The sequence below is a fragment of the Oncorhynchus keta genome, chromosome 1 (genome assembly GCF_023373465.1).
Source record: "Oncorhynchus keta strain PuntledgeMale-10-30-2019 chromosome 1, Oket_V2, whole genome shotgun sequence".
Lineage (NCBI taxonomy): Eukaryota > Metazoa > Chordata > Actinopteri > Salmoniformes > Salmonidae > Oncorhynchus > Oncorhynchus keta.
The window spans coordinates 80,626,010-80,652,276 of record NC_068421.1 but is presented as its reverse complement, the minus strand read 5'-3'; the positions used below and the strand labels follow the sequence as shown (position 1 = coordinate 80,652,276).

The following is a 26,267-nucleotide window of genomic DNA, read 5'->3' as shown; positions in this document are numbered from 1 at the left end:
GGATTCTGAGGCTGGTAGCTCTAATGAACTTATCCTCTGCAGCAGAGGTAACTCTGGGTCTTCCTTTCCTGTGGCGGTCCTCATGAGAGCCAGTTTCATCATAGCGCTTGATAGTTTTTGCGACTGCACTTGAAGAAACTGTCAAAGTTCTTAAAATTTTCCGCATTGACTGACCTTCATGTCTTAAAGTAATGATGTCATTTCTCTTTGCTTATTTCAGCTGTTCTTGCCATAATATGGACTTGGTATTTTACCAAATAGGGCTATCTTCTGTATACCACCCATACCTTGTCACAACACAAATGGTTGGCTCAGAAAACCCCACAAATGAACTTTTAACAAGGCACACCTGTTAATTGAAATGCATTCCAGGTGACTACCTCGTGAAGCTGGTTGAGAGAATGCCAAGAGTGTGCAAAGCTGCAATCAAGGCAAAGGGTGGCTACTTTGAAGAATCTCAAATATAAAAATATTTACATTTGTTTAACACTTTCTTAGTTACTACATCATTCCATATGTGTTATTTCATAGTTTTGATGTCTTCATTATCATTCTACAATGTAGAAAATAGTGAAAATAAAGAAAAACCCTTGAATGAGTAGGCTTGTCCAAACTTTTGACTGGTACTGTATACGTATAAAAATATACAAAAAACCTTATTAAGTCATTGTATTTTATCTGTTCAATGTCTATCGCAAAACTACATGATATTTCACAATTATTTATTTATTTATTTTGTAAAGGTTTATTTAGTCCATACATGTGTGAAGAAGCTTCCCCAAGTTGTAACAAATGGACCTGTTCGTAGCTGGATTTGTTCGTAGCTGGATTCTTCACTGGATTCTTCATGACGTTACCTCTTTGGGTGTGTCATGACGTTGGGTGTGTCATGACATTGCCTCCTTTCCTCCTTCAACTAGGCTGCTGTGGCCCGAGAGACGTCGTAAATTCCTGAGGATCTCCTCATGGACACACAGTATAGAGAGAGTGCATTTTCATAGAGAACAAAGGAATTCCTTTCACCTCACAGAACTTGAGGTACGAACAACGTTCCGGTGAAGGTATAAAAGATCGGTGAAGAATCCAGCTACGAACTGGTCCGTTTGTTACAACTTGGGGAAGCTCATGGGAGACGGTGCGGCCAAATTACCTTATCGCTGTTTATATAGTAGCCTCAGATATGAGGTTTACATCTAATTGTTGTATAAGATGAATGACTGAGTATGATACTGTTTACACAATTTTACAACGTGATTTTGGACTGTTTAATGAAGGAAAACTCAAAAAAGGAATTGGAGTTAACTAAATCAGAGGACCGCCCCTGAGCCCAGTTAGGGTCAGGCGTCCTGGGACAGCCCTTTTCTGAAATTCCAAATAAAACCCAACTTTGAGAAATGATCACCAGACCATGTTTTTCTCCATTAGGAGAGGACAAAGGTTGTAGACCATTGCTGAATCTTTTAACCATACCACGTGGTTAAACTCTTAGACTATCAATACCGACAGAATAAGAACAAGTCTTTGATATTAATTACTAGTCTGCAGTTAGGAATTCGGTATCATTGAACATGAAGAACGACAACCGCCGAAACTGCCGATTCTATAACAAAACGAATGAATGTCACTCTGAACTATCCCCTCTAACCAAGAGAGAGAGAGAGAGAGAGAGAGAGAGAGAGAGAGAGAGAGAGAGAGAGAGAGAGAGAGAGAGAGAGGATGTCATAAGGTGAATGCACCAATTTGTAAGTCGCTCTGGATAAGAGCGTCTGCTAAATGACTTAAATGTAAATGTAAATGTAGGATAAAACTCTCCAATAGAAACAAACTTTTCACCAGCAATCAAGACGACACACTGAGCATAAATATATATACTGATTGCAATTGTTCCCGAATGAGTGAGCGTTCATGTGCAAAGGATTAGCATTTCAATTGTTAGAATTATCACTCTGTAGTGACTTCTTAGTCGACCCCCACTTCCCCTTTTGTCTAACAAGCCGCGATGCCGGTTTAGCCCACTAGGGCACATTCTCCTATCATTTCTTGTAACCACATTTACCCTGTTTGTTTGTTGGTTTATGCATTTCTGTGAATTACTTAGTTAGTAATAAATAAATTATTTAGGACAATTGATGTATGGATGACTCATAGTGAAGACTGGGTTAGTGCAGATAACCAACAATTTACGATGTTTGGAATGAGACTAACGTGAGGTAAAGTAAATAATTAATTCATTCGATGACTAATTGATCAGATAAAATATCTGAAAAGTGATGACCTTGTAATCTGAATATTTTCCTTGGTGCCCAGACTTCCTAGTTAATTACAGTTACATGATTAATCAGTCTAATCGGGTAATACTAATTACAAAGAATCTTTGATAAAAACTGTCTTCAATTTAATGATAGTAAAGACACGACACATGTGAGTCTTTAAAACCTCATGCACTTTTCATGAACTTCAGGAACTGTTTTATTTGTGATTATCTACAGCACAGCCATGAGTTAAAAAACCAAATGGGAAAGGGTTAACATCCAACACATGTACTGTAGTTTCTTCTGAGTGGGAGAAATAGGCCTTCATCTTCTGTACAGCTCCTGCTCTGTTGTGTTGGATGAACAAAAAGCCTACGGTATAACCTTGTGGTTATATAAATGTTTCTTTCAAAATACAATGTACTGCATTGTGAAAGTAACCTCTTAAGAAGGTTTTCAGATAATATTTTGTTATCCCATTGAAAGTCAGGATGTTCAGTTAAAAATGGTTGACCCTTTGAACTATTGTAAAGAACATTTAGCTTTCCTCAGATTTTGTTGTTGTGACTGTCTTAACAATGACGTTTTCATTGAAATAGTTGAAGTGGTCGAACTGATAACATTAAAACATACCATTATTTTATTATGTTTACATAAAATAGTCTCTTACCTACAAACTATCTTAACTTTTTGTAAACTACCCACCGGCCAAAACCTGGTTAAATCCACGTAATTTCAAATAAAAAAAATGACATGCGATGACGTTGAATCAACGTGGAAAACTCACTGGATTTACCAAAAATTATTGACATAAGGGAATATAGTATTTTAAGTTCAATGACATGGTGACATTTTTTGTTGATTTCATGTTGAATTCATGTTAGTTGACAACTCAACCAAATGTAAATTAAAACTAGACGTTGAAATGACGTCTGTTCCCGTTGGGTAAGTAATTCTAACTTCTCAGGGCAACAGATCAACTTTCTGAAAACATCTGAAACAGAGACAGAGAGAGAATACACATATCACAATGAAATACCATTCAAATATTTGTACATTTTCCTGTCAAAAGCCCAGAAGGACACAAAAATGGGACAGAGGCTCCAGGTGCTTTGGTGTGAATAGAATGTCCATGATTCATGTTGTATCTTTCAGCTCCACTCATACGTGTGTGTGTGTGTGTGTGTGTGTGTGTGTGTGTGTGTGTGTGTGTGTATGTGTGTGTGTGTGTGAGAGAGAGATAGAGAGTGTGTGTGCATGTCTGTGTGTGTGCGTGCATGTCTGTCTCTCTCTGTGTGTGTGTGTGTGTGTGTGTGTGTGTGTGTGTGTGTGTGTGTGTGTGTGTGTGTGTGTGTGTGTGTGTGTGTGTGTGTGTGTGTGTGTGTGTGTGTGTGTGTGTGTGTGTGTGTGTGTGTGTGTGTGTGTATGTATGTGTGTGAGTGAGTGTGAGACATCTGGAACCTCTCAGCCCTCTCAGCTCAAACACTAAAACACAAAGTGTACACTCTTTCTGCAGCTTCCATTCAGTCAGATGGAATGTTCAGACATGATGGCGCTCACATAAAGCACACATACAAAGGCAAACAATAGTAAACACAGGGGCTAAAGGAGGTCCATTTGAAAAGTCTACATCTTCCACGCCAGGATTCTGAAAGTGACAAATGTGAGGTGCCACTAACAGGGACATGTTATGAAAGTGAATCATTCCCATACTTCAAAGAGAAGTAGTGTTTACCATGACATGTAATGTAGCTGCTCTATTCAGTGTGGGACAGACACCTTATGGGGTAAACATTAAGTGGACAGTACTGGACACTATGTGGACGCTATATGTGAACATTTCAGATGTAGGATCTTCATTTTATCACCTGTTGCAACACAACTTTGCTGAGAGTGCTGCAGCACCCCCTGAAAAATCGGAATAAAATAAATAAATATGTATTTACAATATATATATATATATAAAATTTCACAAAAAGTGTGCGTGCACTGGGCCTTTAATAGTATTGTATTAGCTGACCCATATAGCAGTCTGCAGCGCAGGGAAATACTATTCCCCCTTTGAAGAAATAAATAACAGCACCACCCCCCAAAAAAATACTTGAGGCAGCTATTTGCAGGACATTTCAAACTTCTGAAGTTTATCAATTCCACTTTGAAATGTGATTTTCTCTTATGAAATTATAATCAACGTAATAATTCACATATCCTGTTACTTCAGGATTACATTACTGCTGTAGAAAAATGGCTCAATTTAAGATCCTATATCTGCAGGTCAACAACATCCCTGTCTTATGTTTCGGACGCAAAGGATTTTCTTCAGACACTGGGCAAGGCACAAATCCCCGTCATTCGCATGAAGAAGAGACTGAGATAATGGGGATGTAGGTCGGGGTGCCTTGTAAGGATCCGACGGCGAGTGGGTAATCCGCCTCTACCATCAGTCCTATTAGCCAACGTGCAATCATTGGATAATAAACTGGATGAGACTATCCTACCAACGGGACATTAAAAACTGTAATATCTTATGTTTTACCGAGTTGTGGCTGAACGACGACATGGATAACATACAGCTGGCTGAGTTTCCATACATCGGCAAGATAGAACAGCTGCCTCAGTAAGACAATGGGGTGGCTGTCTGTTTGTAAATAACAGCTGGTGCATAAAATCTAATATTAAGGTTTTGCTTGCCTGAGGTAGAGTGATAAGCTGTAGACCACACTATGCTCATCCAGAGTCGGTGCTCCTAGTGGCCAGCGGCTTTAATTTTTTGATTGTTTTTTTTTATTTCACCTTTATTTAACCAGGTAGGCTAGTTGAGAACAAGTTCTCATTTGCAACTGCGACCTGGCCAAGATAAAGCATAGCAGTGTGAACAGACAACACAGAGTTACACATGGAGTAAACAATTAACAAGTCAATAACACAGTAGAAAAAATGGGCAGTCTGTATACAATGTGTGCAAAAGGCATGAGGAGGAAGGCGAATAATACAATTTTGCAGATTAACACTGGAGTCATAAATGATCAGATGGTCATGTACAGGTAGAGATATTGGTGTGCAAAAGAGCAGAAAAGTAAATAAATAAATAAAAACAGTATAAAAACAGTATGGGAATGAGGTAGGTGAAAATGGGTGGGCTATTTACCTATAGACTATGTACAGCTGCAGCGATCGGATAGCTGCTCGGATAGCTGATGTTTGAAGTTGGAGAGGGAGATAAAAGTCTCCAACTTCAGCGATTTTTGCAATTCGTTCCAGTCACAGTCAGCAGAGCACTGGAACGAAAGGCGGCCAAATGAGGTGTCTAGCCAGACACCTAGGTACTTATAGATGTCCACATATTCAAGGTCGGAACCATCCAGGGTGGTGATGCTAGTCGGGCATGCGGGTGCAGGCAGCGATCGGTTGAAAAGCATGCATTTGGTTTTACTCGCGTTTAAGAGCAGTTGGAGGCCACGGAAGGAGTGCTGTATGGCATTGAAGCTCGTTTGGAGGTTAGATAGCACAGTGTCCAATGACGGGCCGAAAGTATATAGAATGGTGTCGTCTGCGTAGAGGTGGATCAGGGAATCGCCCGCAGCAAGAGCAACATCATTGATATATACAGAAAAAGAGTCGGCCCGAGAATTGAACCCTGTGGCACCCCCATAGAGACTGCCAGAGGACCGGACAGCATGCCCTCCGATTTGACACACTGAACTCTGTCTGCAAAGTAATTGGTGAACCAGGCAAGGCAGTCATCTGAAAAACCGAGGCTGTTGAGTCTGCCGATAAGAATATGGTGATTGACAGAGTCGAAAGCCTTGGCGAGGTCGATGAAGACGGCTGCACAGTACTGTCTTTTATCGATGGCGGTTATGATATCGTTTAGTACCTTGAGTGTGGCTGAGGTGCACCCGTGACCGGCTCGGAAACCAGATTGCACAGCGGAGAAGGTACGGTGGGATTCGAGATGGTGAGTGACCTGTTTGTTGACTTGGCTTTCGAAGACCTTAGATAGGCAGGGCAGGATGGATATAGGTCTATAACAGTTTGGGTCCAGGGTGTCTCCCCCTTTGAAGAGAGGGATGACTGCGGCAGCTTTCCAATCCTTGGGGATCTCAGACGATATGAAAGAGAGGTTGAACAGGCTGGTAATAGGGGTTGCGACAATGGCGGCAGATAGTTTCAGAAATAGCGGGTCCAGATTGTCAAGCCCAGCTGATTTGTACGGGTCCATGTTTTGCAGCTCTTTCAGAACATCTGCTATCTGGATTTGGGTAAAGGAGAACCTGGAGAGGCTTGGGTGAGGAGCTACGGGGGGGGGCGGAGCTGTTGGCCGAGGTTGGAGTAGCCAGGCGGAAGGCATGGCCAGCCGTTGAGAAGTGCTTTTTGAAGTTTTCGATAATCATGGATTTAACGGTGGAGACCGTGTTTCCTAGCCTCAGTGCAGTGGGCAGCTGGGAGGAGGTGCTCTTGTTCTCCATGGACTTCACAGTGTCCCAGAACTTTTTGGAGTTGGAGCTACAGGATGCAAACTTCTGCCTGAAGAAGCTGGCCTTAGCTTTCCTGACTGACTGCGTGTATTGGTTCCTGACTTCCTGAACAGTTGCATATCACGGGGGCTATTCGATGCTATTGCAGTCCGCCACAGGATGTTTTTGTGCTGGTCGAGGGCAGTCAGGTCTGGAGTGAACCAAGGGCTGTATCTGTTCTTGGTTCTGCATTTTTTGAACGGAGCATGCTTATCTAAAATGGTGAGGAAGTTACTTTTAAAGAATGACCATGCATCCTCAACTGACGGGATGAGGTCAATGTCCTTCCAGGATACCCGGGCCAGGTCGATTAGAAAGGCCTGCTCACAGAAGTGTTTTAGGGAGCGTTTGACAGTGATGAGGGGTGGTCGTTTGACTGCGGCTCCGTGGCGGATACAGGCAATGAGGCAGTGATCGCTGAGATCCTGGTTGAAGACAGCGGAGGTATATTTGGAGGGCCAGTTGGTCTGATTTGTCATACTGCATTAGCATCGAATAGCACCCACGATATGCAACTTTCAGGGAAGTTAGGAACCAATATACACAGGCAGTTTGGAAAGCAAAGGCTAGCTTTATCAAACAGAAATTTGCATCCTGCAGCACAAAGTCCAAAAAGTCCATGGAGAATAAGAGCACCTCCTCCCAGCTGCCCACTGCACTGAGGCTAGGAAACACTGTCACCACCGATAAATCCACGATAATTGAGCATTTCAAAAAGCATTTTTCTACAACTGGCCATGCTTTTCCACTTGGCAACCTCTCCCCCAGTCAACAGCCCTGCACCCCTCACAACAACTTGCCCAAGCCTCCCCATTTCTCCTTCACCCAAATCCAGATTGCTGATGTTCTGAAAGAGGTGTAAAATCTGGACCCCTACAAATCAGCAGGGCTAGACACTCTGGACCCTCTCTTCTAAAATTATCAGCCGTCATTGTTGCAACCCTAGCCTGTTCAACCTCTTTTTCGTATCGTCTGAGATCCCCAAACATTGGAAAACTGCCGCGGTCATCCAAGGTATTCCAAGGTATTCGAAAGCCGAGATAACAATCAGATCACCGACCATTTCGAATCCCACCACACCTTCTCCGCTATGCAATCTGGTTTCCGAGCTGGTCATGGGTGCACCTCAGCCGCGCTCAAGGTTCTAAATGATATCATAACCTCCATCAATAAGAGACAATTCTGTGCAGCTGTATTCATCGACCTGGTCACGGCTTTTGACTCAATCACCACATTCTTATCGGCAGACTCAACAGCCTTGGTTTCTCAAATGACTGCCTCGCCTGGTTTACCAACTACTTCTCAGACTTCTCAGTGTGTCAAACTGGAGGGCCTGTTGTCCTGACCTCTGGCAGTCTCTATGGGGGTGCAACAGGGTTGAATTCTCGGGCTGACTCTTTTCTCAGTATACATCAATGACGTCGCTCTTGCTGCTGGTGATTATCTGATCCACCTCTGCGCAGACGATACCATTCTGTATACTTCAGGTCCTTCTTTGGACACTGTGTTAACTAACCTCCAGACGAGCTGCAATACCATACAACTCCTTCCGTGGCCTTCAACCGCTCTTAAATGCAAGTTAAGCTCTTCAACCATTCGCTACCAGCACCTGCCTGCCCGTCCAGCATCACTACTCTGGACGGTTCTGACATAGAACATGTGGACATCTACAAATACCTAGGTGTCAGGTTAGACTGTAAACTCTCCTTCAAGACTCACATTAAGCATCTCCAATCCAAAAGTAAATTTAGAATCGGCTTCCTATTTCGCAAAAAAACATCCTTCACTCATGCTGCCAAACAAAGCCTTTTAAATCTGACCATCCTAACGATCCTTGACTTCGGCGATGTCATTTCCAAAATAGCCTCCAACACGCTACTCAGCAAATTGGATGCAGTCTATCACAGTGCCATCCATTTTGTTACCAAAGCCCCATATACTACCCACGACTGTGACCTGTATGCTCTCGTTGGCTGGCCCTTGCTTCATATTCGTATCCAAACCCACTGGCTCCAGGTCAACTATAAGTCTTTGCTAGGTAAATCCCCACCTTATCTCAGCTCACTGGTCACCATTGCAGCACCCAACCGTAGCACCCGCTCCAGCAGGCATATTTCACTGGTCACCCCCAATGCCAATTCCTCCTTTGGTCACCTTTCGTTACAGTTCTCTGCTGCCACTGACTGGAAGGAACTGTAAAAATCACTGAAGCTGGAGACTCATATCTCCCTCACTAACTTTAAGCAGCAGCTGTCAGAGCAGCTCACAGACCACTGCACCTGTACATAGCCCATCTGTTAACAGCCCAATCAACTACCTCATCCCCATACTGTTATTTTTTTTGCTCCTTTGCTCCCCAGTTTCTCTACTTGCACATTCATCTTCTGCACATCTATCTTCTCCACAGTGTTTAGTTGCTAAATTGTAATTATTTCGCCACTATGGACTATTTACTCCCTTAACTCACCTCATTTACACACACTGTATATAGACTTTTTCTATTGTGTTATTGACTGTATGTTTGTTTATTCCATGTATAACTCTGTGTTGTTGTTTGTGTCGCACTGCTTTGCTTTATCTTGGCCAGGTCGCAGTTGTAAATGAGGACTTGTTCTCAACCAGCCTACCTGGTTAAATAAAGGTGAAATAAAAAATAAATAAATAAATAATTGGCAAATCTGACCATAACTCTATCCTCCTGATTCCTGTTTACAAGCAAACACTAAAGCAGGAAGTACCAGTGACTCGCTCAATACGGAAGTGGTCAGGTGACATAGATGCTAAGCAACAGGACTGTTCTGCTAGCACAGACTGGAATATGTTCCGGGATTCTTCTCGATTGCATTGAGGAGTACACCACATCAGTCACTGGCTTCAACAATAAGTGCATTGATGATGTCGTCCCTAAAGTGACTATACATACATAGCCCAACCAGAAGCCATGAATTATAGGCAACTTCTGCACTGAGCTAAACAGTAGAGCTACTGCTTTCAAAGAGCGGGACTCTAACCCTGACGCTTATGAGAAATCCGCTATGCCCTCCGACGAATCATCAAACAGGTAAAGCATCAATACAGGACTAAGATCGAATCGTACTACACCGGTTACGACGCTCATTGGATGTGGCAGGGCTTGCAAACTATTACGGACTACAAAGGGAATCACAGCTGCGAGCTGCCCAGTGAAACGAGCCTACCAGATGAGCGAAATTACTTCTATGCTCACTTCGAGGCAAGCAACACTGAAGCATGCATGAGAGCACCAGCTGTTCTGGACGACTGTGTGATCATGCTCTCCATAGCTGATGGAGAGCGGTCAACATTCACAAGGCCGCAGGGCCAGATGGATTACCAGGATGTGTACTCTGAGCATGCGCTGACCAACTGGCAAATGACTTCATTGACATTTTCAACCTAATCCTGACCGAGTCTGTAATACCAACATGTTTCAAGCAGACCACCTGTGCCCAAGAACACTAAGGTAACCTGCCTAAATGACTACCGACCCATAGCAGTCACGTCTGTAGCCATGAAGTGCTTTGAAGGCTGGTCATAGGTCACATCAACACCATCAACCCGGATACCCTAGATCCACTCCAATTTGTATACTGCCCCATCAGATCCATAGATGATGCAATCTCTATTGCACTCCACACTGCCCTTTTCCACCTTGACAAAAGGAACATCTATGTGAGAATGCTGTTCATTGACTACAGCTCAGCGTTCAACACCATAGTGCCTTCAAAGCTCATCCCAAAGCTAAGGACCCTGGGATTAAACACCACCCTCTGCAACTGGATCCTGGACTTCCTGACAGGCCGCCACCAGGTGGTAAGAGTAGGTAACAACAGATCTGCCACACTGATCCTCAATGCGAGGGCCCCTCAGGGGTGCGTGCTCAGTCCCCTCCTGTACTCCCTGTTCACCCATGACTGCATGGCCAAACACCACTCCAACACCATCATTAATTTTGCTGACGACACAACAGTTGTAGGCCTGATCATCGACAACGATAGCGTAGAGGTCAGAGACCTAGCAGTGTGGTGCCAGGATAACAACCTCTCCCTCAAAGTGATCAAGACAAAGGAGATGATTATGGACTACAGGAAAAGGAGGGCCGAGCACACCCCCATTCTCATTGAAGGGGCTGCAGTGGAGGAGGTTGAGAGCTTCAAGGACCTTGGTGTCCATATCATCAACAAACTATCATGGTCCAAGCACACCAAGACAGTCGTGAAGAGGGCACGACAAAACCTATTCCCCCTCAGGAGATTTAAAAGATTTGACATGGGTCCTCAGATCCTCAAAAAGTTCTACAGCTGCACCATCGAGAGATTCCTGACTGGTTGCATCACTGCCTGGTATGACAACTGCTCGGCCTCCAACAGCAAGGCAGTACAGAGGGTAATGCGTACGGCCCAGTACATCACTGGGGCCAACCTTCCTTTCATCCAGGACCTCTATAGACTGTTCTCTGTGCTACCGCACGGCAAGTGTTACCGGAGCGCCAAGTCTAGGTCCAAAAGGCTTCTTAACAGCTTCTACCCTCAAGCCATAAGACTCCTGGACAGCTAATCAAATTACTACCCAGGCTTTTTGCATTGACTCCTCTATCCCCATTTTTACACTGCTGCAACTCTCTGTTTATTATTTATGCACAGTCACTTTACCTCTAGCTACATGTACAGTGGGGCAAAAAAGTATTTAGTCAGCCACCAATTGTGCAAGTTCTCCCACTTAAAAATATGAGAGAGGCCTGTAATTTTCATCATATGTATACTTCAACTATGACAGACAAAATTAGAAGAAAAAAAATCCAGAAAATCACATTGTAGGATATTTTATGAATTTATTTGCAAACTTATGGTGGAAAATAAGTATTTGGTCAATAACAAAAGTTTATATCAATACTTTGTTATATACGCTTTGTTGGCAATGATAGAGGTCAAACGTTTTCTATAAGTCTTCACAAGGTTTTCACACACTGTTGCTGGTATTTTGGCCCATTCCTCCATGCAGATCTCCTCTAGAGCAGTGATGATTTCAACTCCCTCCAAAGATTTTCTATGGGGTTGAGATCTGGAGACTGGTTAGGCCACTCCAGGACCTTGAAATGCTTCTTACGAAGCCACTCCTTCGTTGCCCGAGCGGTGTGTTTGGGATCATTGTCATGCTGAAAGACCCAGCCACGTTTCATCTTCAATGCCCTTGCTGATGGAAGGAGGTTTTCACTCAAAATCTCACGATACATGGCCCCATTCAGTCTTCCTTTACACAGATCAGTCATCCTTGTCCCTTTGCAGAAAAACAGCCCCAAAGCATGATGTTTCCACCCCCGTACTTCACAGTAGGTATGGTGTTCTTTGGATGCAACTCAGCATTCTTTGTCCTCCAAACACGACGAGAATGTTTTTACCAAAAAGTTATATTTTGGTTTCATCTGACCATATGACATTCTCCCAATCTTCTTCTGGATCGTCCAAATGCTCTCTAACAAACTTCAGACGGGCATGGACATGTACTAGCTTAAGCAGGGGGACGCGTCTGGCACTGCAGGATTTGAGTCCCTGGCGGCGTAGTGTGTTACTGATGGTAGGCTTTGTTACTTTGGTCCCAGCTCTCTGCAGGTCATTCACTAGGTCCCCCCATGTGGTTCTGGGATTTTTGCTCACCGTTCTTGTGTTCAATTTGACCCCACGGGGTGAGATCTTGCGTGGAGCCTCTTAAAGAAGAAGTTACAGGTCTGCGAGAGCCAGAAATCTTGCTTGTTTGTAGGTGACCAAATACTTATTTTCCACCATAATTTGCAAATAAATTCATAAAAAATCCTACAATGTGATTTTCTGGATTTTTTCCCTCATTTTGTCTGTCATAGTTGAAGTGTACCTATGATGAAAATTACAGGCCTCTCTCGTCTTTTTAAGTGGGAGAACTTGCACAATTGGTGGCTGACTAAATACTTTTTTGTCCCACTGTAACACTTAACTTAAATGTGTACCTCTAACTGCTGTTCAGCTGCTCCCCACTGACACCATGTACTGTGACCATGACCCATGAGGCTTGTCATCTACTTTTTTGGTCCCTCAAGGTTCACCCAAAAAGCCACTTAGTCTCTCAGATATACACTCCCATACGTATTTATTTGGACAGTGAAGCTAAAACGTTTAATACTCCAGCATTTTGGATTTGAGATCAAATATTTTATACTGTATGAGAGACAGTACAGAATGTCTCCTTTTATTTGAGGGTATTTTCATACGTATCTGTCTTGCCTTTTTGAGTGAGAAAGTTACAGAGGCATAAGTATCATACCCTCCCCCCCAAAATGCTAACCTCACCTGTTATTGGCAATGCACTATAAATTAATTTAAGACCTTCAAATAGTGGTGGAAAAAGTACCCAATTGTCATACTTGAGTAAAAGTAAAGAAACCTTAATAGAAAATGACTCATGTAAAAGTGAAAGTCACTCAGTAAAATCCTGCTAAATATATTCAAGTATCAAAATTAAATGTTATTGCAAAAAGTAAAAGTATAAATCATTTCAAATTCCTTATATTAAGCTAAACAGACGGCAACATTTTCTTGTTTTTTAAATTTACGGATAGCTAGGGGCACGCTCCAACACTCAGACATCATTTACAAATGAAGCATGTGTTTAGTGAGTCCTCCAAATCAGAGACAGTAGGGATGATCAGGTATGTTATCTTGACAAGTGTGTGAATTAGACACCTTTCCTGTCCTGCTAAGCATTCAAAATGTAACGAGTACTTTTGGGTGTCAGGGAAAATGTACATAATGTTCTTTAGGAATGTAATGAAGTAAAAGTAAAAGTTGTCAAAAATATAAATCGTAAAGTACTTAAACCCCCCAAAACTACTTAGGTAGTATTTTCAAGTATTTTTACTTAAGTTCTTTACACCACTGCCTTCAAATGGGGGGACTAGATACATAAAGTGCTTTAATTTCTAAACAGTAAAACAGATATGCATGAAAATACCCTCAAATAAAAGGTGACATTCTGTTTTGTTTGATATCATATACAAAATGCTGGAGTATAGAGCCAAATGAAACGTTTTACCTTCACTGTCCAAATAAATACATAGGGGGTGTAGCACTAATTGTCTTGGTGCTGTGCATGCTGTTATTCTAACACCATGACATAATGATTGCATCCCAAACGGCACCCTATTCTGTTTATAGTGCACTACCTTTGACCAGGGCCCATAGGGCACTATTTTGGGAATAGGGTGCCATTTGGGGCAAATACAATGACACTGCTGGGATGTATCTAGAAAGAGGTATGTCTCCAGTGGAGAGTGGACTGTTACGGGTACAGGCTAGGCTACTTCACTGTGCAGCATTGACGTTAGTGACTTCAATTTGTCCTTAGCAGAGAGCAGTTCAAATGAAGTCTCTCTCGGTTTGAACAGTGCAAACAGCCAAAGGCAACATGAACAAATACCACAACATGCTCTAAGAGCACTTTAATATATCACAATGTACAAGCTGTGGAGTCTGCCCCATCAAAACATTTATTTTGAGAGAGACCCATCTATCCAGCTGAAGATGAGCATTCGGACTCATCACTTTAACTGTTATCCTTTCACTGAAGTACTTTCAAGATACAAGTGTATGGCTGGCTGACTCTAACAAGGCCACACACATTTAGAGGAGAAAGAAGCAGAAAAACAAAATAAAAATGTAATACTCAAGGTGGTTGCCTCTGAACCATGGTTGAGCTCCAAATGGCACCCTATATATAGTGCACGACCTTTAACTACATCCCTATGGGCCCTGTTCAAAAGTAGTGCACTATTAAGGGAATATACTGCCATGTCTAATATTCCACAGACAGAGATAGCCTAGCTGTTGAGATATATCATTAATCTCATCTGCGATTCAATCACTAAGTTCAGTTCTGAACGTGAGAATATGTAGTACAGTGAATCAACACCATCTTGTGGAGTCCTGTCCCATCGTCTTTATCCGTAGTGTTAATAAGGTTGACTGGTGATAGTATGTACATGTACTGTATGAGCATGTTCAGCAGCAGACCTGGGTTAAAATACTATTTGAAATATTTCAAATTCTCAGGCCAGCGCGCATGATTGCTCGCTAGTACAGTACAAATTACTCTATTTACTTTCTACATGTTTTCTTCAGGCGAACATCCAAATGAAGTGCATTGGTCTACACAGACTTAAAATGTGTGAATGAGTAAGTGCTAAAGGGTGGGTGGTGAGTGTGAAGGTGCGTGGAGGGTGATTGTGTTGTGAGTAGGTGGTGGGTGGGTGGTGAGTGAGTGGATGGGTGGGTAGGTGGTGTGTGTGTGTGTTTGGGTCAGTGTGTGGGTGGTGAGCGGGTAGGCCATCTTACCGGATGAGGTCAAGCAGGGCGTCGGCAGAGCTCATGATGGCCTTGCCGCTGTCCTCGGAGTCCTCCTTCTGGGCTGCTCCTCCAGGGTGGATGACGGACACCATGATGATGCCCACCACCACTGCTACAAAGGTGGTCCACAGGTAGTAAGACACGGTGATAAGGCCCAGTCTGCTGGAACACTTAGCATCTAGGGCTGCTAGCCCTGACATCAGACTGGAGAAAGGGAGGGGGAGAAGAGAGAGAAAGAGAGAGAGAGGCAGGGGGGAGAGAGAGAAAGTGGGGGTGGAGAGAGAGAGGGAGAGAAGGAGGGGGGAAGAGAAAGAGAGAGAGAGAGAGAGAGAGAGAGAGAGAGAGAGAGGAGGAGAAAGTGAGAGAGGGGGAGGAGAGAGAGGATGAGAGAGAAGGAGAGAGAGAAGGAGATAGAAGTGGGAGAAAGAAAGAGGGTGAGGAGAGAGAGAGGGAGAGAGTGAGGAGGGAAGAGAGAGATAGGTGTGATAGAGAGAGGGGGTGAGAGAGAGTTAGGGAGTGAGAGGGAAGGAGAGAGAACGGGGTGAGGAGAGAGAGGATGAGAGAGGGGGGAGAGAGAGAGGGAGAGAGGGGGGAGAGAGATGGGTGGAAGAGGGAGAGGGAGAGGGTGAGGGAGAGGGTGAGAGAGAGAGAGAGAGAGAGAGAGAGAGAGAGAGAGAGAGAGAGAGAGAGAGAGAGAGAGAGAGAGAGAGAGGGGAGAGAGGGAGAGGGGGAGGAGAGAGTGGATGAAAGAAAGAGAGAAAGAGAGAGAGAGAGAGAGAGAGGATGAGAGAAAGAGAGAGAGAGAGACAGAGAGAGGGGGGGGAGAGGGGGAGAGATGAGTGGGAGAGAGTGGTTGAGAGAGAGAAAGAGAGGGGAGAGGGAGAGAGAGAGAGAGGTGGGGGGAGGAGAGAGTGGATGAAAGAAAAAGAGAGAGCGAGAGAGAGAGAGGGGGGGGATGGGGGAAAGAGTGGTTGAGAGAGAGAGAGAGAGAGAGAGAGAGAGAGAGAGGGAGGGACAGAGACACACACACACACACACTGATTAGGCTTGAGGCAGGTCTTCATGCGTTAAGTGACATTTGTCAATACTTGGCAGATCTTTATGACGTATTCCACTTCAGGTCCGTATATTGCATTCATTATATAGTGATAATTGACAGAGACAGTGACACCATTTTTACAACAATCTATCCAGCTTTCAAAGTTCATAAATATATTATAAGCTAACAGTACCTATGATCACAGTATGGCTTTGACAGATTGAAGACAATGTGACCCTTTAAAATGCTACAGTTATTGCAGAACATCTGGATACTACACGGCAACACCATGGATGCAAATTCAGACTTAAATGAACACTTTCTTAGAGTTGATACCGTTACACTTTTTTTCTTTTAGGGAGGGGGGCGTTAACATTGTTGGTTGTAAAGCTGTATTTGCATAATTCCCAGCACGCCGTTAAAGTAAATGTGGGAGACACCCACCCAATGCCTTTGTTTGTTAGTGACATTGTTGTTGCATTCAGTAACTTCTAGTCCAGAAACCTTCACCAAGTGACTGCCAAAGTGAAAGTGCAGAGAGTACAATGGGAGAGAGACCCTAAACAAAGACACACACACACACACGCTCGCTGCATCAATAGATGGCTGTTGGTCCGGTCCAAATGCACCCCTTTGATGAACGCATTTGACTGGTTCATTCAAGTCCAGGAGCCTTAGGAGGATTGTTTTTCAGCCTGTGACGGTCCTCTCCGCTATTGGTGACAAACCTGGAAACAGGTGAGATACGAATTTATTCGCCAGGAATGTTAAAACACCCTGCCCCACTTTATAGCATGACATTTGCTTCTGAATACTTTCTGAAACATCTTTATAGCCTTCTAGGCTTTAGCTCAATTGGATGGTTCGGTTGCATGGCCCTTGTAACTCCAGGAATGTGACTTTGATTGCCCCCAAGAATGTATGCACGCATAACTTTAAGTTGCTTTGGATAAAAGCGTCTGCTAAATGGCATACAGTGCATTATATTATCAAGGGATAATGAAGGCTTAATTTCACCTTATTGTGTCCTAACAGTTATTCTCCTTTAATAAACCAGGCCATGCTCTGGCCACTGTTCAAATTCTGCCCAATATCCTTTTCATGAGTCAATGTTCTGTATGAAATATGTCATTATAACCTATTCATGTAGAAAATATAGTACTTTACTTAACATTACATTCTTTCAACTGAGAGGCGTATTGCCCTGTACCATGACCTGCTAAAAGAAGGTTCAGTTAATGTCCTCTCTAATAACCTCTAGACAGCTATTCAGTTAGCTGTTCATTGGTTTCTGAAAGACTGCAGTTAGGTAATGACAGAGAGTGAGTCAGTCGTGTTGTCAGTGTGCTGGTTTGGTTTGGTTCAGAGAGTGAGTCAGTCGTGTTGTCAGTGTGCTGGTTTGGTTTGGTTCAGAGAGTGAGTCAGTCGTGTTGTCAGTGTGCTGGTTTGGTTTGGTTCAGAGAGTGAGTCAGTCGTGTTGTCAGTGTGCTGGTTTGGTTCAACGGGGCATGGAATGCATGTAAATGGAGGAGGAATGTAACATCAGATAAGTAATTGTTCAGCTACAGTACCAGTTAAAAGTTTGGACACACCTACTCATTCAAGGGTTTTTATTTATTTTTACTATTTTCTACATTGTAGAATAATAGTGAAGACATCACGACTATGAAATAACACATATGGAATCATGTGGTAACCAAAAAAGTGTTCATCAAATCAAAATATATTTCAGATTTTAGATTCTTCAAAGTAGCCCCCCTTTGCCTTGATGACAGCTTTGCACACTCTTGGCATTCTGTCAACCAGCTTCATCTGGAATGCTTTTCCAACAGTCTTGAAGGAGTTCCCATACAGTATATTGCTTCCATACAGTATAACCCTCATTTGGGTTTAGGTCGGGTGATTGTGGAGGCCAGGTTATCTAATGCAACGCTCCATCACTCTCCTTCTTGGTCAAATAACCCTCACACACCCTGGAGGTGTGTTGGGTCATTGTCCTGGTAACTCTGGTTCTTCCTTTCCTATGGCGGTCCTCATGAGAGACAGTTTCATCATAGGCTTGATGGTTTTTGCAACTGCACCTGAAAGTTCTTAAAATGTTCCGCATTGACTGACCTTCATGTCTTAAAGTAATGATGGACTGTCATTTCTCTTCCCTTATTTGAGCTGTTCTTGCCATAATATGGACTTGGTATTTTACCAAATAGGACTATCTTCTGTAGACCACCTTTACTGTACCTTGTCACAACACAACTGATTGGCTCAAACGCATTAAGAAGGAAAGAAATTCCACAAATGTACTTTTAACAAGGCTCACCTGTTAATTGAAAAAATGTCAGGTTACTACCTCATTTTTAAAATGTATTTTCTATTTCACCTTTATTTAACCAGGTAGGCCAGTTGAGAACAAGTTATAATTTCCAACTGTGACCTGACCAAGATAAAGCAAAGCAGCGTGACACAGACAACAACAGAGTTACACATGGAATAACATGGAATAAACAATAAATAAGCCAACAACACAATAAACAAGTCAATGACACAGTAGAAAAAAAGAAAGTGTATATACAGTGTGTGCAACAGGCAATAAATAGGCCATAGTAGCGAAGAATTACAATTTAGAAGATGAACACTGGAGTGATAAATGAGCAGATGATGATGTGCAAGTAGAGATACTGGTGTGCAAAAAAGCAGAAAAGTAAATAAAAACAATATGGGCATGAGGTAGGTAGATTGGGTGGGCTATTTACAGATGGGCTATGTACAGCTGCAGTGATCGGTTAGCTGCTCAGATAGCTGATGTTTAAAGTTGGTAAGGGAAATATGGCTTCAGCTTCAGCGATTTTTGCAATTCGTTCCAGTCACTGGCAGCAGAGAACTGGAAGGAAAGGCGGCCAAATGAGGTGTTGGTTTTGGGGATGATCAGTGAGATTTACCTGCTGGAACGTGTGCTACGGGTGGGTGTTGTTATCGTGACCAGTGAACTGAGATAAGGCAGAGCTTTAGCTAGCAAAGATTTATAGATGACCTGTAGCCAGTGGGGCTGGCGACGAATATGTGCCGAGGGCCAGCCGACTTGAGCATACAGGTCGCAGTGGTGGGTGGTATAAGGTGATTTGGTAACAAAACGGATGGCACTGTGATAGAATGCATCCAGTTTGCTGAGTAGAGTATTGGAAGGTATTTTGTAGATGACATCGCCGAAGTCGAGGATCGGTAGGATAGTCAGTTTTACTAGGGTAAGTTTGGCGGAGTGAGTGAAGGCGGCTTTGTTGCAAAATAGGAAGCCGATTCTAGATTTGATTTTGGATTGGAGATGTTTAATATGAGTCTGGAAGGAGAGTATACAGTCTAGCCAGACACCTAAGTATTTATAGTTGTCCACATATTCTAGGTCAAAACCGTCCAGGCTGGTGATGCTAGTCGGGCGGGCGGATGCGGGCAGCGAATGGTTGAAAAGCATGCATTTGGTTTTTACTAGCGTTTAAGAGCAGTTGGAGGCCACAGAAGGAGTGTTGTATGGCATTGAATCTCGTTTGGAGGTTAGTTAGCACAGTGTCCAGAGAAGGGCCAGAAGTAATACAGAATGGTGTCGTCTGCATAGAGGTGGATCAGGGAATCACCCGCACAAGAGCGACATCATTGATGTATACAGAGAAAAGAGTCGGCCCCGAGAATTGAACCCTGTGGTACCCCCATAGAGACTGCCAGAGGTCTCGACAACAGGCCCTCCGATTTGACACACTGAACTCTGTTTGCAAAGTAGTTGGTGAACCAGGCGAGGCAGTCATTAGAGAAACCGATAAGAATACGATGATTGACAGAGTCGAAAGCCTTGGCCAGGTCGATGAAGACGGCTGCACAGTACTAGTACTGTCTTTTATCGATGGCGGTTATGATATCGTTTAGTACCTTGAGCATGGCTGAGGTGCACCAGTGACCGGCTCGGAAACCGGATTGCACAGCGTAGAAGGTATGGTGGGATGAAGCTGGTTGAGAGAATGCCAGGAGTGTACAAAGGCAATGGGTGGCTACTTTGAAGAATCTCAAATCTGAAATATATTTTTATTTGTTTGATTCTTTTTGGGTTACTACATGATTGCATATGTGTTATGTCATAGTTTGGATGTCTTCAATATTATTCTACAATGTAGAAAATAGTAAAAATAAAGAAAAACCCTTGAATGAGTAGGTGTGTCCAAACTTCTGACGGGTACTGTACATGCTATGTCTATGTCTGTGTGTGTCCGCATAATATTGTAAGAGTTTGATGTGTGTGTGCGCACTTGCCCTTGTGTCAGCATGTGGTCGTGCACAATCTGATTGAACTCTTTGGTCTGAAAGCCAAGTGTCACGTCTGGAGGAAACCTTGCACCACGGTTCACCTTCCAACAGGACAATGACCATGAGAACACAGCCAAGACAACACAGGAGTGGCTTCGGGATCCGTCTCTGAATGTCCTTGAGTGGCCCAGTCAGAGCCCGGACTTGAACCCGATCAAACATAGTTTGAGAGCTTCTGCAGAGAAGAATGGGAGAAACTCCCCAATTATAGCTGTGCCAAACTTGTAGCGTCATACCCAAGAAGACTCAAGGCTGTAATCACTGCCAAAGGTGCTTAAACAAAGTACTCAGTAAAGGGTCTGAATACTAATGTAAATGTAATATTTCTGTTTTTTTTTATTACATTTGCAAAACATTCTAAAAACCTGTTTTTGCTTTGTCATTGTGGGGTAGATTTTAGAATAAGGCTGTAAAGTAACAACATGTGGAAAAAGTCAAAGGGGCCTGAATACTTTCCAAATGCACTGTATATGTCAATATAAAGATCTGACTATAATCCCTCTATGCTCTCCTTCAGGGGCAGCAGGCATATAGAGACCCCCAGTGAATGAACACACACACACAAATCAGATGCTCTCTCAATGACTCTGAAGCTTACTGTCAGATGGTCTCATCCATATTCACTGGTACTGTACATGAATGTAATCATCATTTTCAGTCTCCATTCTCTTTCTGTTTTGTATAAACTCATGCCTCATCATCACGTTATGGTATGAACATTCCATTCTCCTTTTAACCACAGACCCTTTCTGGCTCCAATCTGCAGCACTGCTGTGAAATCATGAACTTGAGCCAAGCATAATTGCAATATTCAATATTCGTTGAGTTTCAATCATCCGAACATCTGCAATCCTTATCCTCCTGACGTTTGTGATGCATCACTATATGCATCAGTCCACTCCATTTCCCTACAGTGACTTTCATCATCATAATTCCAGACATACAGATGTCACTGTGACTCAGTGACTGCCATACATCCCCCAATAGCTTTAGCAGTCTGCCAGGTCGAATGAAAAATATGCATTTTGAATGTTTCCTTCAGGTTTGCGAGTACATGAGTAAAAGAGAGAGATTGAGAGAGCATTTGGTGTGTGTGTGTGTGTGTGGTGAGTACACTCAGTGGACAGTTTATTAGGTACACGAAAACGGTTCGGTCCTACAGACAGAGAGTCATGTGGCCGTGGCTTGCTACATAAAGGAGGCAGACAGGCATCAAGGCATTCAGTTACTGTTCGATTGAATGATAGAATGGGAAAAATGAGTGATCTAAGTGACTTTGAGCGTGGTATGATCGGCGGTGCCAGGCGCGCCGGTTCCAGTATCTCAGAAACGTCCGCCCTCCTGAGCTTTTCACAGACGACAGAGTCTAGTGTTTATTGAGAATAGGTCAACAATCAAAAAACATCCAGTCAGTGGCAGTCCTGTGGGCAATAACAGCTCGTTCCTGAGAGGTTGAAGGAGAATGTCAAGAATTGTGCAAGCTAACAAGCGAGCCACATACGGGTAAATAAAGACTCAGTACAACAGTGGTGTGCAGAACGACATCTCGGAACGCACAACTCGTAAGGTCCTTGTAACAGATGAACTATTGCAAAATATGACAAAATATGACCACAATGGGTTCCTCTCTACAATGCCTGGTCATATTGCTTCATGCTGATGGCAGAGTCAAGATTTGGCGTAAGTAGCATGAGTCCATGGCCCCATCCTGCCTGGTGTGGGGAATCATCCCTTGATACCAATTAAGTAACGCTTCCATGCCCCGAAGTATTCAGGCTGTTCTAGAGGCAAAGGAGGGTCCCACCCGGTACTAGATGCCACTGAGTGTATATCTGCAATTCTGTGTGTGTCGCATCTCTGGAGAAGTTTTATAGAGGAATTTGAATAGGACATTAAGCTGAGGCTGTGTCAATCAGTGGTGGTGTCCATCAGCTCCCATCAGGTTGATATGTTAAGGATATTGTAGACGCTATACAGGGGAGCTATCTGCTCTCCGTAAGAGGGATCTTGCAAAACACCTCATTATCTACCATGATGCATCGCAAGCTAGCTGCAAATTGAGACTATCACCCACTCCAAAGGTTTAACATACTTGTGACGTTCTGACCTTAGTTCCTTTGTTTTGTCTTTGTTTTAGTATGGTCAGGGCGTGAGTTGGGTTGGGCAGTCTATGTTTGTTTTCCTATGTTGTATTTTGTGTTTGGCCTGGTATGGTTCTCAATCAGAGGCAGGTGTCATTAGTTGTCTCTGATTGAGAATCATACTTAGGTAGCCTTTTTCCACCTGTGTTTCGTGGGTGTTTATTTTCTGTCTAGTGTGTTTTGACACCTTACAGAACTGTTTGGGTTTCGTTTCTTTCTCTTTGTTATTTTGTTTAGTGTTCTGAGTTTAAATAAATATCATCATGAACACATACCACGCTGCGCTTTGGTCCTCACCTCATTCCAACGACGATCGTTACAATACTGCTTAGCAAACCTGACAAACTCCTCTCCTCTCCCACTCCCCTATCCTCTCCTCTCCATCGACGACCTGTGGAGCCACAGCAAAACCTTTTCTACCACCGTATTACCAATGTCTGCTCACAATCCTGCACACTGATGTCTCACACTCACACACAGTAATATTACAGTATGATGTGCCTCTGTAAACACACATTCACAAACACACGCACACACAGACCTACACACACACACACACACACACACACACACACACACACACACACACACACACACACACACACACACACACACACACACACACACACACACACACACACACACACACACACACACACACACACACACACACACACACACACACACTATTAACTTGTGGTATTGGTCCTCCAGGTATGTAGTTGTGATGCATTACATGGTGGTGGTCTGGTATCCTAAAGGTTATGAACTATGTAAACTGATTTCCATTCCACACACATTCTGCCAGGTACAGTTGAAGTCGAAGGTTTACATACACCTTAGCCAAATACTTTTAAATTCAGTTTTGCACATTTCCTGACATTTAATCCTAGTGAATATTCCCTGCTTTAGGTCAGTTAGGATCACAACTTTTTTTTAAAGAATGTTAAATGTCAGAATAATAGTAGAAAGATTTATTTATTTCAGCTTTTATTTCTTTCATCACATTCCCAGTGGGTCAGAAGTTTACATACACTCAATTAGTATTTGGTACCATTGACTTTAAATGGTTTAACTTGGGTCAAATTTTTCGGGTAGCCTTCCACAAGCTTCCCACAATAAGTTGGGTGAATTTTGGCCCATTCCTCCTGGCAGAGCTGTTGTAACTGAGTCAGGTTTGTAGGCGTCCTTGCTCACACACACTTTTCAGTTCTGCCCACAAATTGTCTATAGGATTGAGGTCAGGGCTTTGTGATGGCCACTCCAATACCTTGCCTTATTGTACTTAAGCCATTTTGCCACAACTTTGGAAGTATGCTTGGGGTCATTGTCCATTTGGAAGACCCATTTGCAACCAAGCTTTAACTTCCTGACCGATGTCTTGAGATGTTGCTGCAATTTATCCACATAATTGTCCCTCGTCATGATGCCATCAGTTTTGTGAAGTGCACCAGTCCCTCCTGCAGCAAAGCACCTCCACAACATGATGCTGCCACCCCCCGTGCTTCACGGTTGGGATGGTGTTCTTCGGCTTACAAGCCTCCCCCTTTTTCCTCCAAACACAATGATAGTCATTACGGCCAAACAGTTCTATTTTTGCTTCATCAGACCAAAAAGTACCTTCATCTCTAGTAGACAGAACGCGTCTCCTTCCTGAGCGGTATAAGGGCTGCATGGTCCCATGGTGTTTATACTTGCGTACTATTGTTTGTACAGATGAACGTGGTACCTTCAGGTGTTTGGAAATTGCTCCCAAGGATGGACCAGACTTGTGGAGGTCTACAATTTTCTTTCTGAGGTCTTGGCTGATTTCTTTTGATTTTCCCATGATGTCAAGCAAAGAGGCACTGAGTTTGAAGGTAGGCCTTGAAATACATCCACAGGTACACCTCCAATTGACTCAAATGATGTCAATTATCCTATCAGAAGCTTCTTAATTAAGCCATGACATAATTTTCTGGAATTTTCCAAGCTCTTTAAAGGTACAGTCAACTTAGTGTTTGTAAACTTCTAACCCACTGGAATTGTGATACAGTGAATTATAAGTGAAATAATCTGTCTGTAAACGATTGTTGGATAAATTACTTGTGTCACGCACAAAGTAGATGTCCTAACCGGCAAAACTATAGTTTGTTAACAAGACGTTTGGAGTGATTGAAAAACGAGTTTTAATGACTCCAACCTAAGTGTATGTAAACTTCCGACTTCAACTGTATATGTCAGTCATTATCCTGGGTTAAATCCCAAAGGCCACCCTGTACCCTATATAGTGCACTACCTTTGATCAGGTCACTATGGGCCCCAGTAAAAAGTAGTTCATTTTAAGAGGAATATTGTGCCATTTGAGACTAAACCCAGGTCTCCCTTGAGAAAGACGTCTTCTGACTTCAATGGGACTTCCAGGTTAAATAACGGTTAAATAAATAATGCCTGTACTGTGAGAGGTCACTTGCAGCATTATCTGATATGAAAATATTGAGTTTCAAATATTTCATGTAAGTCATGAAGATTCTCTTACTGTCCAAGGTTTCGATTTTCATCTGTTTCTAAAGTGTGCCTCTGTGCTTGCTCAAGCCATATGCTGCATTATACATCTTGGTATCTTGGTCCAGATTGTTGTAAAATATTCTTCACCTTCTTTTTATTTTATGTGTTAGATAACAAACCTTATACACCAGTGGATAATGGGAGAGGAACCCCACAATGTTCAATTCCTTCTAGGTTCCTTCTGAATGACACCGACAGTGCCTTCAGAAAGTATTCACACCCCTTGACTTTTTTAAAACATTTTGTTGTGTTTCAAATCGGGATTAAAATGGTTATAATTGTCCTTTTTTTTGTCTGTAATCTCTGTATTGTCAAAGTGGAAGAAAAATTCTAACATTTGTGAAAAATACATGAAAAATAAAACACTAATATACTGATTATACTGATTAAACTCCTGAGTCAATACATGTTAGAATCACCTTTGGCAGCGATTACAGCTGTGAGTCTTTCTGACAAGTCTCTAAGACATTATATATTATTATTCAAACCCATTGTTTCCTCAAGAATTTCTGGGACCCCATTTTTTTGTAATAACTTCTCGTGACCCCACCCGACCCAAAATCTAATAACACAACCTTAAAATCATAACATATTTTGTTACATCAACAAATAACCTTCAATTAATTACATTTTCATCACTTATCAAAATGAAAAGCAACCAATAAATACATTTTATCTTTAAAATTGTATTTTTTAAATAATCTTTCTCAAAAATATTTGTATATTGTCTCATACCACATCTGTACTTTACACATCTGTACTTTACATCGGTACTTTAGAAATGTCACGTTCTGACCTTTATTTCCTTTGTTTTGTATTCATTTAGTATGGTCAGGGCGTGAGTTGGGTAGGCAGTCTATGTTTGTTTTTTATGATTTGGGGATTTCTATGTTTCGGCCTAGTATGCTTCTCAATCAGAGGCAGGTGTCATTAGTTGTCTCTGATTGAGAATCATATTTAGGTAGCCTGGGTTGCACTGTTTGTTTGTGGGTGATTGTCTATGTTGATGGCTTGTTTCAGCGCAGCTCGCATTAGCT

At 42.7% G+C, this 26,267-nt stretch overlaps 1 protein-coding gene across 1 annotated transcript in view; it reads right to left on the bottom strand.

The window, feature by feature from the left end:
• Nucleotides 1–26,267, bottom strand: part of slc1a7b (solute carrier family 1 member 7b) — a 108,827-nt gene that overhangs the window by 41,167 nt on the left and 41,393 nt on the right. The window contains exon 3 of the mRNA XM_052461808.1: nt 15,148–15,363. Within this exon, the coding sequence (XP_052317768.1) occupies nt 15,148–15,363 (216 nt within the window). The remainder of the gene's footprint in view (nt 1–15,147; nt 15,364–26,267) is intronic.